This window comes from Theobroma umbraticum, unplaced genomic scaffold, assembly GCF_002168275.2.
Source record: "Theobroma umbraticum cultivar Fairchild unplaced genomic scaffold, ASM216827v3 scaffold_4.1, whole genome shotgun sequence".
NCBI classification, from domain to species: domain Eukaryota; kingdom Viridiplantae; phylum Streptophyta; class Magnoliopsida; order Malvales; family Malvaceae; genus Theobroma; species Theobroma umbraticum.
The window spans coordinates 191,920-207,796 of NW_018397258.1; the positions used below are offsets into that span (position 1 = coordinate 191,920).

General features: G+C 36.5%; 3 protein-coding genes across 7 annotated transcripts; all 3 read left to right on the forward strand.

Annotated features, from left to right (window-relative positions):
• Positions 1–2,486: 2,486 nt before the first annotated feature.
• LOC110413997 (ADP/ATP translocase 1, mitochondrial) lies at positions 2,487–5,761 on the forward strand. Its single transcript, XM_021425048.2, has 4 exons — positions 2,487–2,645; positions 3,944–4,457; positions 4,541–4,912; positions 5,197–5,761. The coding sequence occupies exons 2-4, from the start codon at positions 3,954–3,956 to the stop codon at positions 5,491–5,493; spliced, it is 1,173 nt and encodes a 390-aa protein (XP_021280723.1). The 5' UTR covers positions 2,487–2,645; positions 3,944–3,953; the 3' UTR covers positions 5,494–5,761.
• A 1,852-nt stretch (positions 5,762–7,613) lies between these two features.
• On the forward strand, positions 7,614–12,821 carry BB (RING/U-box superfamily protein). Of its 5 annotated transcripts, none has more exons than XM_021424597.2 (10): positions 7,614–7,946; positions 8,173–8,352; positions 8,440–8,524; positions 8,644–8,817; positions 9,477–9,702; positions 10,047–10,081; positions 10,629–10,673; positions 11,015–11,136; positions 12,294–12,402; positions 12,504–12,821. In XM_021424597.2, the coding sequence occupies exons 4-10, from the start codon at positions 8,677–8,679 to the stop codon at positions 12,552–12,554; spliced, it is 729 nt and encodes a 242-aa protein (XP_021280272.1). In that variant the 5' UTR covers positions 7,614–7,946; positions 8,173–8,352; positions 8,440–8,524; positions 8,644–8,676; the 3' UTR covers positions 12,555–12,821. The 5 variants fall into 5 exon arrangements, with proteins under 5 accessions (XP_021280272.1, XP_021280270.1, XP_021280269.1 ...); XM_021424595.2 differs by having other exon boundaries at positions 7,618–7,994; positions 8,472–8,524; XM_021424594.2 differs by having other exon boundaries at positions 7,618–7,946; positions 8,167–8,352; positions 8,472–8,524.
• Positions 12,822–12,949: 128 nt separating this feature from the next.
• Positions 12,950–15,842, forward strand: LOC110413674 (interferon-activable protein). The gene is made up of 6 exons (XM_021424591.2): positions 12,950–13,588; positions 13,695–13,750; positions 14,124–14,185; positions 14,287–14,790; positions 14,878–15,052; positions 15,292–15,842. The coding sequence occupies exons 1-6, from the start codon at positions 13,444–13,446 to the stop codon at positions 15,448–15,450; spliced, it is 1,101 nt and encodes a 366-aa protein (XP_021280266.1). The 5' UTR covers positions 12,950–13,443; the 3' UTR covers positions 15,451–15,842.
• The last annotated feature ends 35 nt before the right edge of the window (positions 15,843–15,877 follow it).

Sequence of the window (15,877 nt, forward strand, 5' to 3'; positions counted from 1 at the left end):
AGAGCGCTCGCTTTGCATGCGAGAGGCACGGGGTTCGATCCCCCGCATCTCCACGGACACATCACTAAAGTATGAGTAGATTTTAAACTTTTTCGATTTCACTATTAATTGATTAAATGTATTCAATTATTTGGGGACATAAATAGCAAGTGTTACAGTTATTCTTACAGGTTGCTCAATCAATTACATTAAATATAGTTAGTAAGTAGTAAATTTATTTCAACGGGAAAAATGCTTCCACTTCCCAGGCTTTGCCCATAGATATTTTGCACGTCTCGAGGCCACCATTCGTACAAGCAGGTAACTTAAGGGGCACATGGCAGCTGCCACACTTGTTACTTTCACTAGTATTGCTAACCTTGTATACCGTATAGTATATAAAATCATCGTATGACACTAGTAAAATAAATAACTAGCCTCTTTCTTTATAAATGTTAAAATTCAAGCCAGGAATTTTCACCATACAATTTCCAGCACCTTCTTCTGTTTTGGGTTTAGCCTCATCTTGACCTTTATAATCAGGAATTCATGGGCCACGCCTGAGCCCGAAGCTAATTCGGCCATTCCGCCGCCAACTTGAGCTCGGATTGGGCCTCTCTCCAGTTAAATGCTGAAGTGTAAAAATGCAATGGTAAAACGTTACAAAACTGAACTGGGCCCAAAGCTACATAAGGCCTTCCAAAATGATTTTATATAGGAGGCGATAACTCGGCAAGATGTGAAGAGGGTTTGAATGTAAATCTTTAGGGTAATCGAGTTTTATGTCAAACCTGTTTAATCTATTCAAGTTTTGTATAAGGCACATTTAGTTAATCATGTAATCATAGATTTATATAACTCATGATCCACATTTACAGCTTCATATAAATATTTTTATATGTGGTTGGTTACAATAGCGGTGGATTTTATTATAGTTGACAATGTAAGTGGATTTTATTATATTTATTTTATATTTGAGGGAAGAAGGACTTTGTTACGTGATGGAACTTAAGTTTAATCTTATGGGTTTTAAATTTTGAAAATAAAATTTAAATAAATTTTAAAATTTATAAAATAATGAAAAAAAAACTATAGTCTTACAAATGAGAAAAATATAATTAAAATAAGCTTTGAAATTTATAAAATCATGGAAGTAAAAGAAAAAGAGAGAACTTTGGAGAAATACAATGCTTTGTATTTCTCTAAGATGTGATATAAATGAGGAAAAAAGGCCTATGTATAAGCTAATGACTCTATTAGGTTACAAAATAAGAATTAGATAATATAAAATAAGAGATTTAATTTGATGAGAGAATATTCAAATTAAATAAAAATCTTAATCTAATTTAATAAATCTACATACAAATTGAGATATATATTAGCAAATTCAAGAGTTTAAATTATATTATAGTATGTGGGTTAAGCCTGCTGTCTGGATTGTCTAATTTGTTTAAATTATCTAACTTGTTTGAGTTGTTGTTTGTTGGGCTACTTGACCTACTTAGATTGGTCTTAATTATTGGGCCGTGACATATTCGAACTTTACTCTTTTTGAAAGAAAAATTATATATTAATTAATAAATCAAATACTCAGTATTAAAGTTTGTTACAATTAGTAAATTTTATTGTTTTATCATAGATATTTTTATTATTATTAGTTTTAAATTTGAATGATGAAGGTACATTTCATTTGTAATTATATATATATTATAATTTAATTGTGCTAATTGTGTTGTAGATTTAAACGAATTATAAGTAATTTTGGTCATATAAAATTTAATCTGATTTGTTAATAAATATATTAGGCATATCGTGTTGTGTTACATGTTTAAAAAATATATTTATATAAGATCTTAAAATATTTAATTAATTATATCATATTTATATTTATTTATATAATTATTAATATTTTATATTTATATGTTACAGTTAAAACACCAATACAAGCTGTCAATCTAATTGATTGTTATTTTTAAGTGTTCTTCGCTTCCATCAAATATTGGACAGCGTTAGACTCAAATCAAGGATCTAATCGGAAGAGTACAAGGAGAAAACTTCTCCTTTCCAAGTTGACTTCAAATAAAACGGGAGTTGCCAATTCTTACGCGTCCTTTGTCAAATGATTGAGCGATGAATCAGTTGTAAATAGTGACATTAAAACTTCTCCCAATTTCAAAATTAAAAAGTTGGAAAGGTTTTACTAAGACAATACCATTTCTTTATAATTAATTTGCATGAATCCAAGAAATTAACTCCATCTTGCATGTCAAGGCCCAACTTTTTTGAATGAAATGATATTTCCAAATAAGAAAAGTTATTTCAATGAAACGATGTCGTAAGAAAGATAGATTCAGGCATGCAGCATCCCACTTTGACGCATTCAATGGATGATAAAAGTCGACTAAAGGAGCGACGATAAAGGCATGTGGGCTGCGAAGCGCTCAGATCCAACGCACCGCTAACCGCAACGAATAGTTGCTTACTCACGTAGGGCATCTTAGTCACATCGAGCCAATAAAAGGGCAGGAGGGACCTTCGCTCTTTTCAAAGCCTAGCCGCTCCACACAAAATCTCTCCCTCTCTTTCTCTCGCCTTCCTTTCGACGCAGATCGAAAGGCGGAGACCTCCAACAATCTATCGCAGGCACCAATCAGGATCTTCTCAAGGTAAGCACCACTCAAAATATCCTTGAACAGAGACTAAAAAAGGAAATATCAGATCTAATGTTCTCTGTTTTAGCTGTTTCCTTTTTTTTTTTAAATCCATCGCTGTTCTCTTAGATCTATATACTCTTTTTGAAGTGATAGAGTGCTGTAAGTAGATATTCGTTTTTTATATTTTTAGATCTATTTATTTTCTGCAGACTTTTTGGTTTGTGTGATAAATGAAATGAAATGCTTTGACGTTTGATCTGATCTATTGTCAACATGTTATTTTTGTAGAATTTATGCTTGATTTATTAGATCTGTTGGTATTTACTGCTTCTGATTGCAAATCGGTGGTGTGGAGTGGAAACATGTCAGATTTGTTTCCAGCTCTCGCTTACTGTTGTATTCTTTAGATCTGTTGATTTGTTTATTGGAACTGCGTTTTCAAACAGTTTAATCTTGTTAGTTTCTTTGCGATACTTATAAGCACACTTCGTTTGACCTTTCAAGATAGATCATTTCAATACCTTCGGATCAGGAACTGTTTCTGCTTTTTCAAACTTTAATAGTAAGCGACAGCATATATGTTTTTTTTTTTTCTATTTGTTATATTGAATTAAATCTGCAGACATTTGTCACCTAAGAGGGAAATACTTGCATTCATACGTATCTATGTATTTGTTGTCGGTAAGATTTTGAGATGTTTGTATTTTGTAACATATTAATATTGTATATTATAGTAATTTAGCAATCTATGCATGCCTACCTGATCAAGTAATTATTTCTAGGGCCGTTTAGGATATTTTGATTGGCACTGCATTTCAGTTGATAGTTTTTGTTGTCATAAAGTGTTTTTTAGATGTTTTCTGCTTTAAATTGTTTTGATGCTTCAGTTCCTGTATCAATGAGTTGTCGTTGGTTGTCATTTGGTTTTATAGTTTGTTCTCTAGAGATTCTGAGTTCTTGCTGAGGTGTGTTCGTACAAGATACTGAAATGTATGTTGCTACTACAGGATATCCCCTTTATTTTACATTGTTGCACTTTTTGCTTATGCTTATACTTGCTAGAAAAGCAATGTGCTCCTGCATGATATTTGCTGAATTTTGCTTCATTTAATATCTTTTCTTGGTTAAAGCATTTTCGTATCTGTGGTCTTACACCGGACTTTCTTGTCGTTGTTGACAATGAGTGAATTGAATTGAATCAATAATATGTCTGTAGATGACTTTGCCACGTTTAGTAACACATTTTTCTCTTCCTTTTTTTTTAATTGTATTTTCTTTGTATGTTCATGTTCTCATGCCCTTTCTTGCAGGGAAGTCAGAATGGATCAGGTTCAACACCCAACCATCATGCAGAAGGTAGCAGGCCAGCTGCTTCGTTCTAGCCTTTCCCAAGATTTTCAAGGATATGATGGCTCTTTGAGGAGGCCTGCTTTATACCAAAGACGTGTTGCATATGGGAATTACTCCAATGCTGCACTGCAGTATCCTGTTGTCCGGGCTTGTGGAGCTACCAGTGACCTGTCTATGGTTCCATCAACAGCCACTGCTGTTTGTGTTCAAGCCCCTGCAGAGAAAGGCTTTTCCAGCTTTGCTATCGATTTCCTGATGGGTGGAGTTTCTGCTGCTGTATCTAAAACGGCAGCTGCTCCAATTGAGCGTGTTAAGCTTTTGATTCAGAACCAGGATGAGATGATCAAAACTGGTAGGCTTGCTGAACCATACAAGGGTATTGGTGATTGTTTTAAGCGAACAATTCAAGATGAAGGATTTGCTTCTTTGTGGAGAGGAAACACTGCCAATGTTATTCGTTATTTCCCCACTCAGGTTAGCAATTGTAACTTTTTTTTTTGTTTTATTATATTTATTTCTCGTGTCTTATGCATATTGCTTTGATTATTTTGCAACAGGCCTTGAACTTTGCGTTCAAGGATTACTTCAAGAGGCTTTTCAACTTTAAGAAAGACAGAGATGGTTACTGGAAATGGTTTGCTGGGAACTTGGCATCAGGAGGTGCAGCTGGTGCATCTTCCCTTCTCTTTGTCTACTCCTTAGATTATGCTCGAACCCGTCTCGCCAATGACGCAAAGGCTGCAAAGAAGGGGGGAGAGAGGCAATTCAATGGCCTTGTTGATGTCTACAAGAAGACCTTAAAATCTGATGGTATTGCTGGGCTTTACCGTGGGTTCAATATTTCATGTGTTGGAATCATTGTTTACCGGGGTTTATACTTTGGAATGTATGATTCTCTGAAGCCAGTGGTTTTGACTGGGTCGATGCAGGTTAGTATGTTGTTTAATGCTGATGTGATGTAAGAGGTTTTTCATTCCTTAATTTTGTCATTGATTATATAACTGCCTCTGCAGTTATTTGATATGACTTAAAACTTTTTGTTGTTGTGGTCGTTGCGCTACTAATTAATAGTATAATATTTCTCATTCTGGGCGTATATTAAATTTTTTCTATGACAAATGGTATTGATTTCCTTCATTGAGCTTGTAAATATTACTTCCATAATGGAATGTTGTAATGACATCTTGCTTTTATTTTCCCTCTGGTATTGCAGGATAGTTTCTTTGCCAGCTTTGCCCTTGGTTGGCTCATCACTAATGGTGCTGGGCTTGCATCATACCCAATTGACACTGTTCGCAGAAGAATGATGATGACCTCTGGTGAAGCAGTCAAATACAAGAGCTCACTTGATGCATTTTCTCAGATCTTGAAAAATGAGGGTGCCAAGTCCCTATTTAAGGGTGCTGGAGCAAACATCCTTCGTGCTATTGCTGGTGCTGGTGTGCTTGCTGGATATGACAAGTTGCAGCTCATTGTTTTCGGAAAGAAGTATGGATCTGGTGGTGCTTAATTCTGGGTATATCTCCCGTTTTGTTCCGTTTAGGATTAGATGGTGATGAAAAACTTGACTCCCGAGAAATTTAATTCGGCAAAATTTCATTAAATAATTCAGTTTTAGGGGGATTTGCTCTCCAAACGATTCTTATTTTCGGATGGAAGTTTTGATTTAAGAAAACATGATAAGATTGGTGGCTAATGCCATGCCACTGCCCCATGTTGGAGTTTTGGTTTTATGAATTGAGGGATATATTTATATTTGAAGTTCTAATTGTTGTGCTTCTAGTTGTTGTCATCCCAGTTATTATGTTTGAAATTGGTATCATGGTGTGATAAAAAAAAAATGGGCAATTTTGAAGCGCATATAATATTTTTTTATGGTGGTGTTGTCAATCGTCCCATTTTCTAGCAGGTCCCTTGTCCCGGAAACGAGGCGTTCAGTGCCTCTGTTTCTTTACTCGCGGAGTATGTGTTTTGGGGTCAATCGCCCATCATAATGGAGATGGCTATAAATCCTGTAGCAGGCGTAATCGTTAAGGGTGCAAATGGTTAATAAATTATGCTGCAACTAGTTTCATGTGTGACCCTTATGTATACTGAGAGGCAGGCTTCCCTTTTTCTTCTTTCGTTTCTGTTTGTTATAGAAATTCGACGGGTAGCGTAAAATCAAAGGAAAGAAAATTACTAGAATACCACATCAAAACTTTTGGCCTTCCCCATTTTCATCTCATGGCATTGAAAGCGATGGCAGTCGACGGAATTAAGCTAATCTTTGCTTTAATGAAGTTGACTAAGAAGTAATCACTTTTGGAATAACTGCTGCTGTGCTGTCCAGCACAACTTGAATCAGATGCTCTTCTTTCTTTTTACCCGATGGAATGTATGAGATGCTCTTTGATTAGTATTTTTGACTACCCTTTTGAAGGATTTATTTACGTAGCCGAGCCTCCTTGCGCAAGATAATTGGAGAAACGATGAATTCCTTGCTTGCAAACCAGGGCTTCTTCTGTCCCAACAACTTGATGACGCATGCTATCTTTCTCTGCCCAAAATTCAATGTAGCTTCGCCTCCCAAATTTAAAGTGATCTTCCTCTCTTTTGTCATTGAATATTACCAGCAAATTCTTGCTTTACTTTTTATGCCAAGGTGAAACAACAATCAGGTCTCCAATTAAGATTCACAACTTGTTTCGTTCACAGTCATTAAACACCGACCTAAAGTGGTTTCCCTTCATTTAGAAACCAGCGACAACCTCTTTCTTTTCCTTCACTCCCATCTCTGTGTTTTAGGGGAAATGTCTGTCATCTTGGAAAAATGACTTGAAGACGCAGAGCCGATAGGTCTGGGACGAACAAACCAAATATACCCTACCCGAATGAAGGGAAGTTCACTAAAGCCCCAGACCTAACCATGACTCCTTAAATGTGGGAGATTTCCAATCTTAACCACTTTCATCAAGGAGTCAGCTGGTTTGGTCCTCTGATCTTCAATTTTAATAATAAGACAACCGGTGGTACGTTGTAGCAATACTACCCCAATCTTTACAACGTTCAAAGCTAACGAAACTTGCTAAACTACCCAAGAAAAGAAGGTTGAAATTTATGTGCAAACATCAGTTATCTCCACAAGTTAACAGGATCCAAGGATTTTGGAATGTTCTAAACAATTATCACTCAGCTCCTAACAGCAGTGACCCAAGGTCTAACCTTGGCACACCACCGATATTGGCATCACACTCACACATCTAAATTCGTTGCAACAATTTGCTACCAAAATGGACCAAGTTCATTCATGTGGTAGCTCACAGCCATGGCATCATGATGGATAGTGAAGACTGAAGAGAAGCAAAAGCCTAGGCCTGCTGAAAATCACTCAACAAACCACAGGAAAAGAAAAAGAAAAAGAGGACATCTCTTTTGTTTTGGTTTACTGTATCAATTCTTTTTTAAGTGTCGTAAATACTAAACAGTAATAGTAGCAGCAGCATTAAATCCAGGCTGCTCTGCCCTCCTGCTTTAAGGCTGCTGCCGTTGGGGTTTGGGGACCAAACCTTTATTGAACTTTAGTGTTTTTAGGTGAACAATTTGTTGGATTCAGAATTCAGAATTCAGAATTCAGAATTTCAGTTTAACAGAATTCAGGACTGAAACGTCGTCGTAGAGGATTACATTTTGTAAGGTCAAAACGTGTCGATAAGCGCAAGACAAAAGCGCCACGAACAGAGACAGAGAGAGGGAGTGTGAAATCCCATCCCTGCTTTCGCTTTCACCTTTCAATGCTCGCTCTCTCTTTCTTCAAACAAAACAAAGCCTTCTTCTCAAGCTTCGTTGTCTCTTCTGCTTTTCTCTCTTCTTACTTCTTTCTTCCTTTCTCTCAATTTTCCTTCTTTTTTTTTTAAAAAAAGTTGGTAATTTCAGTCTGATTATCAATCAAAGCCCAGAATTTTTGCTGTCAACGTTGATAATGTAATCACTCATTGGAGCAAGTTACAGTCTTCATTTGAATACTTTCAAGTGTTTGCTCAAAACATCTCTCTAACCTCTCTGCTTATGTTTTTAACAACAAAAAAAAAAAATATTTCTTTTTGTGATTTGTAGCTTCATTTTTTGATTACTAGAGTGATCTTGATGCTGACGGTGTCTTTGTTTCTCTTCTTATTTCTTCCCCCTTCAATTGTGCTTGGAGTTTTAGTATGAAAATGTGAAGAACATTTTGCCAAGCCAGGTAAAAGATGAGGAAGATTTAAACTTTGTTTGGACGCTCAGCAGACTCAAGAAAATAAGAGAGGCTATACATTTTTTTGGGTGAGATGTTTTCTTAAATTTTTGCAGCTTGATGACGGGACCTGTGATTCATGCTGCTTTGATTTCTGTGAGTTCAACGATTTGGTGCCTAATTTTGAAATTTTAGCTGATTATTACATCGAAATTATTCAGGAAGGGGAGTCACATTAACCAGATTCCATTTTTTGTTGATATCATTTGTTGCAGAACCGCTGAAATTGGCTTGGACGAATATTAAATGAAATCCAAACTCTGCTCAAGTAAGAAAATAGTAATATTTATGTTAAGTTATTCTATAATTTTAAGTTTTGGAAGGGAAAAAAAATGGAAAAACCTTGAACCTTTGATTCTATGATATTAATGTAGTGCTTGATTGCAGCTTACACAAGTGGAGTTGGAGTAGAGGTTAAACATGAATGGGAATAGGCAAATGGAGGTGCATTACATTGACACGGGTTTTCCTTACACTGCCACTGAAAGCTTTATGGACTTTTTCGAAGGTCTTGCACATGTTCCTGTAAATTACACTCACACTGTACCGATGCAGGATCAGGTATTTTCCGTGTTTAATCGCTTGTTTAATGGCAAAAGAAAACAGAGGAAAAATTTCAGCAATAAATTGTAGAATTCATTTTTGATTAGGTTGTTCATGCTTTAGGCAATGCTTAGGTGTGATGCTGTCAGACCCATGCTTTTCATGAATGGAGGATATGGATTTTCTCACTGGTGCATTTATGTGCCCTTTTTTAATAAATTAACCTGAGGAAAGAGTATCTTTTTTCTTTTTTTAAGTAACATTTTGTATGAAAATTCTACACATTGATATGATTGAGGATTTATGGGGACGATGGGATTTCAGTTGTTTCCAATATTAAAATGAACTTGTCTTCCCCTGTCGTTTCTTATGGATTTATGTACTAACATACAACATTGCTATGAATTGGCCGAAAGTGGAAGCATTTACATAGCGAAGCATACTGTATTTATCTTCTAATTATGCAATCACTGTTCCTTTTGTTAAGCTAATTATATAAATTATTTAGTTAGAGTTATAATACAATACCGTTACTTAGTCAGACTACAATATCTATTTAAGCATTATACTATAGTAATGTTAGTCAATTACAGTTAGGCTATGAATAGGATTGGCCTTTGGTCCCAAGTCGTAGTTTTTTGCATGAATGTGATTGTAGTTAATTTTTCTGTGTCCAGGAAAACATATATTGGTCAATGAGTATGAATGCATACAAATTTGGATTTTCTGGTCTGGAGAGTACCTTTTACAGTCCATATGAAGTAAGTGATCATTTGCCAAGAATGGATGTCAGCAGGAGGACTTGGGACTACCCATCAACGATGAACTCTGAAGAGCCTGCAACAATAGACATGCAGCCTGGAGGAGAAGCAGTTGTGGGCATCCATGCCATACCTGAAGAATGTTAGTTAAAAATATGTTTTGATCTTAACAGTTTCAATATACTTGTTAGAACTAGATGTCTATTTTTGTCCTTATGTTTAAAGTTCTACCAATCTGATATTTGCTGGCTTGTTGGAATTATAAAAAGATAATTTATCCTGGCATCTACGTAGTTTATTGACTGTTTTGTTTTAAAGAAACAAAAGAGCCTCTTGTTACAAATGATGTACAAGACTTTATCCTGTTCATGATTTATTGGATTCCTGAGCGAGTCTGTTTCCATAAATTTCTGCGACAATATATTTCATCAATTTTCCCCCTTTACCTACATTTCTAGCCCTAAAGATTTGTTGTTCTTTTTCTAGGTATTACAAATCATCAAAGCAATAGTAATTCTCAGGTATGATCTTTCTTTTTTTAGATGTTACTCAGTTTTTTCTTGCATGTGCTTGTGCGTTTTGTTCTTATGTATCTGACCCAGACCCCCAGCTGAAAGCCACAGTGTATAATCACAAACAAAGTGCCAACTTCCGGACGATGAAACGAAGTCCAACAATCGCCTTGATCAAAATTTCATCTTTGTTATTAATTTATTGCCATAGGAAGTACTTAAAACCTTCTATAAGTGGACAGAAACTTTCTATTATGCTGAAGAGTGGGCAGTGTAAATGCAAGCTTCACTGCCATGGATACATATGTGGGGGAAATTAGCTTATATACTTTACTAAATACGCCTGTATTTATTCTCCCTTTTTGAGCCATAGCTGTCATATAATTGTTCTTTTACTGGCTGTTTCTCTCAACTGTGATCCACATTTGAAGAACTTTGATTAAATTTTTTGTTCTCGATTTTGCATATTATACAGTTTTAACTGTGGTTGCAAACATTAAAGCCTGGAATCTATATTATTTACTGATCAAAGATGATCTGCATTATATTGTCACAGGTTGTTTGGCAAGACGATGTTGACCCAGATAACATGACCTATGAGGTTTGCCTTTGCAGCTAATCGTGCTTTATTGTTTAAAATACACGCGGTTGCACTTTCTAAAAGATGACTGCATACATACCCTTTTCAAATTAAATGAATTCAGGGCAAGAAGCTGAATTATAGGATCTTGTCCTAATATCATAAAGAAACCTCAAGTGATTGTAAAATCAATTCAATTTAAGAGAGAATATTAGGCATTAATCACATGTAGTGTGACTGCACATGCCTATGCACTTGATTGGTTCTATGATGGGAAGTGGGAACAATTATGGAATCAGTAATTACTTGAGTCAAAGCTTGCATAGATGTTATTGATTAGATACTTAATTTTTGTATGACAGGAATTGCTTGACTTAGGCGAGACAATTGGAAGCCAAAGTCGAGGTCTATCCCAGGAGCTTATTGATTTGCTTCCAACCTCAAAATGCAAGTTTGGAAGCTTCTTCTCAATGAAAAGAGAGAGGTAAATCTTTTATTTGTATGTGCTTTGTTTGACAGTGCCTGCTTTTATTAAACTATAGCTGTTAACTTGCCATTGTGTCTCCAGACTTTTATTATTTGCTTTCGTGGCCTTTGTCTCAAGCATTCATACTAAGTTATCTTTTTTGAAAAATTTTTTACTAGGTAAATTTTGTTTTTGACAAATTTTCTAGGCAAAATTGACATGCCTATGCATTGCATATGTTTCCACCAGAAATTGTGGGGAATCACTTTAAACAGATTAAATGTTCACTGTTCTCATCCTTCACCTTGGAATTTTAGATGCAAGAGAAGAGACTTTTCCCAAAACAAGCATATCTCATGGTCCCTACTTATCCCTCCATCATTTCCTGTTTATGGTTTTATATAATACTGGTTTGTAATCTACTTACATGTTGCAATAAATGATGGAAAAGTGGTCCTTCTAGGTAGCAATGGATCTTTGGACTTAAGTCCTTTCTATTACCTCCTTCCCCTTTTCAACTTTTGTGCTTTATCTACTAGTCTTGTACATCATACTAGACTACATCGAAGCAGTTTAGTTTTTACCTTGGAATATGTGCGAAAGGCACAAGGTACAGTTTCAACTGGAACTGTTTTGTAGCTGATGAATGCCCTGTTTGAGACATGTACGCGTACAGGACAATAGCTGTTGCGATGCTTGTTAATGCTGAGTCTCTGAATTGCAATTGTCAAAACATCTGAGACAAACCTTTTTAGGTTTGTAGGAGAAATCATTGGTTGGCTGGTAGCGTTTGCAGTGTCTGAAAATTACCTTTAACATGCAAGCAAACCACAAGTTAAATATCGCAGTTGAATTCATTTTGTAGAGATTTTGTCAAAACATGCCATTTCCTACTATCTCCAGGATTTTCTTTCAATTGCTCATAAATTTTTGGTTTTCACTAACGGTCTTCTTTACCACTAGTTTATTCATAGGGAGTTGATGGAGATACCTTTTAGTCCTAATTTGCAGTTTTAGTCGGTTAAATGCTTCAACTTTCTTTTGTCTGCTATTAGATGTTGGTCCCTCCTCCTCTTTCTTCTTAGGATAATTTGGCCTTTTCCTCATTTTAAATGCTCATCCTCTTAGCTTTTCAACATCTTCAGGTGATCATTTTGCTTTTGCTTGTGAAACAGATGTGTGATCTGCCAGATGAGGTACAAAAGAGGGGAGCAGCAGATGAAATTGCCATGCAAGCACGTCTACCACTCACAATGCATCACCAAATGGCTTAGTATCAACAAGGTCAGTTAATGGTTTCTACAAAGCTGGAAGAATTTTTTAACATCTACAGGCTTTGATTTAGTGCCTCTGACATACTGCTGATCTAAATCGTGTTTCGTTAGATATGCCCGGTCTGCAACAATGAAGTATTTGGCGAGGAGTCAAGGCATTAAGACATCGAAACTAGCTAGTTTTAGAGTAACATGGCTGGACATCTTCCTTTTTATACTTGTCATTTAGCTACGTTCGGTTCCTTTCCATTTTTCCCTGTACACATAGGGCTAGTGAAGCTGTCAAGGACATTTTTCTTGTTCTTTATATAAATTTTGTTTCAGTAAAAGAAAAGGCCATACTACCTGAGTTTCAATAGTTAGAAATATGGTTGGATGAAGTTACAGTATGCAGTAATGAAGAGTTGATTACTAATGATTTAGAATCCATTTAGCATTGTCTTTGTGATGTCAAAACGGTGTTTATGGCTCCAACGCAATCCCTTAACAGCAAAAGCATCTATTAAGGAGTGAAAGGGGGTGGATGAAAGTGAAAGACGCTGTTGGTTGCACCACCTAATCCGACCAATGGTCAAAGCTGGATTCTGTTTGCTCGTGTCCTAATTCGACCTTGAACAAACACAATCGGACTGTAGCTGGTTTCTTTCGTTGCATGTAACGAGTTAAAAAGTTAAAATCAAGGATTCGGATTTGTTTTGCCCAACAGCAGTTTTTCCCTTGAGTTATACTCCACGTTGTCGTGGTGGGATCCAACAAAGGAAGGCAACCACCTGACAAAACAAACACAAAGGCCAAGAGGTTTAGACCAAAGAGAAAAAGAAGACCAAGTAAACTAATATTATAAAATCCCCAACGGTCAGATGGAATTCTAAAAAGACCCACTAACGCTCACTCCCTCTTTGTCTCTCTGCTCTCTAACCGTTACTTAGATCTCCCTCCTTCAGTCCTTCCCTCTCTCTCTGTCCTGAACCCTTTCTCCATTTCTGCCTCCTCCTCTCTCTAATTCTAGCACTCTCTCAAATCCCAAGTGTTTCTCTCTCTTTAATTCTCTATGGAACCAGCAAAAATCGATTGGAAGAGAATAGACTCCAGATTTGTTGAGGACTGTGTTTATGAGCACATCAATGCACCCAAATGGGTTGATTTTTTGGCCGTTGAAGACGCCATTGACGATGAAGCCTGGTTCTGCAGACCTGGTAAAACCTTTTTTTTTCTCCTCTCAATGAATGCATTGCATAAATTCCTCTCTCCCCTTTTGTTCTCATGTAACACTTTTACTTTCTGTTAATCTTGGCATTGCAGATTGTAAGCATCCGAAGACAGCTGAGGATTTCCTTAAAACGACTCCACCTTCAAAGGTTTTAATCTCAGCTTTCCCATACCCTTCTTTTTGCCTCAAAAACATTTTAGGTCCACCAAGTAAAATGTAGGATACAGCAGTGCATGCTTTCTTCTTGCTTGTCCGGAGATTGATTTTATGGGGATAATGATTTGCTCTTTCTTGGTTTTTTTGGTGAAACAACTAGTTCTTGGGATGAGATCGATCTTGCTTTTCTTGACATAAACAATGCTACGTATTATTTTTCTTATGGCATGGGCAATGTTTTAGTTCCTTTTCTTGTTCTTCTTGAATTCTCCTCAGTTTTCCTCTGACAAAAAGAGACTTCACCCTCTGTCATGCTAATGTTATGGACCCTTTGTCTCACCTTTGTTTTATTGACCTTTTTGAAGCTTGCACGATCAGCTAATGGCGGTGGAAGTGGAGGCCTTCCACTTCGAGAATGGAATCAAGGGTATTGAATCCACGCCTTAGATTACAACAAGTTTATGTTCAAGATTCAGTTTTTCTCACCAAACTTCACTTATTTCCATTTTGGGGTTTCTTGTACTTCAGAGATGCAAAACTGAAGAGAAGAGGACAAAGTCAATCTTCAAAATTTTCAAAGATTGATCCTACATTCAACGAAGATGGTGAAAACCAGAACCCAAATTTATCAACTCCTCCAAATCACCAAGCTAAGTCTTTGAAAGCCGCAATGAAGTCAAGCAGTGAAAAGAAGAAACCAATAGATGATATCTCCCAAAGTGATGAGATGCCGCGGCTGAAAAGTACTTTGTCAGCTAGGAATTTGTTTGCTGGTAGGGATATACTAAATCATATAACTGACTTTTGCAATGAATTGAAGAAATTGACGACCAGAGCAAGGGAAAGAGAAAATGAGGAAAAGTTGAGTGAGAAGAAGAGTCAAGAGGCTGCAGTAGTGAAGGAGGTTTCTGGCCAAGTGTTGGGTGAGTTGGACGCGATAGAGAAAGAGAGGAGGCCCCAACTTGAATTGGGTAAAGAGAAACTTGAAGGAATTGAAAATGGAAGTGCAAAGGAAAAAGAAAGGAAGAAGAAGTAAGACTAATCCCTCTCTGTTTTAACTGGTTAAATTTGATTTAGAATCTATATAGGGTACTGAAGTTTGATTATCATGTTTTGCAGAACACATGATGAGGCAGAGAACATTCCCGTCTCTCTAAACTTGGAGAATGTAAAGCACAAAGGAGAAGAACGGGTGCTGCAAATACGGACCAATCCACCCTCCCCTCAGTGCTTTTCTGCCCCTCATGCGCCCATGAAGACCACCCCTTCTAAGGCTTCCAGATCCAGACTTATGGTATGTAAACTGTTACCTGCAGCTTCTTTCCATTTAGTCTTCTGTCCTCCACCACAGAAAGTTGTCTCTTGAAAGAGAGAATTTGAGAAACTTGCTCTTTTTGTTCGCCAACATCAGGGCATCTTTCTCAAATCCTCAAATTGTCTCTTCCTACATGGCAATTTTACTTTATATATTATGTTTCGTTACAAGATTGCTTGTTTTGGTAAGCATTTACAATTCACTCATGCATCCATCAGGAGAGGGGGATCCTTCAAGAACTGAAGCAAAACAAGGAGATGAAAAAAGATGATCCAGCAGCCAAACCCGGAGGTGTTCCTACTAATCTTATTGATGGAAGACAAGCGAGAGCATTGGATGTATTTTGGTTCCTGAAGCCTTGTACACTGTCTGAGTGAACACTTCGATATCAAACAAGAAACTCACATACATTCTTTCATTCTTTCCGTATACCTTAAAACTTCTATGTTCTGTTTACTTCGTTGATTATTCAAGTGTCAGCTTCACAGCTCTTAGTTATTAGTTCCTTGATTCATTGATCCTTGATAAAAGAAAATGTAATTAAAGCATTTTTTTAATAATTGTACTGAAAATCCATTTTCAGTGAATAAAGATGCTATACTCCTCATCTCCCTCTTAGTGTAAGGTGATGATTGTTTCTTCAAGCCTGTTAGGAAAGGGGACCTTTTGATTAATTGATTAGTGTTAAAGTTAAACTCCCATGTGCTTTTAGAATATGGTTTGATTAAAAATTGCACCTCCTTAAGTTTAAAGCCAAATGTATCGTAATCCTGAAGAGTGAAAGTGGCAGCTATGGATTGCCTG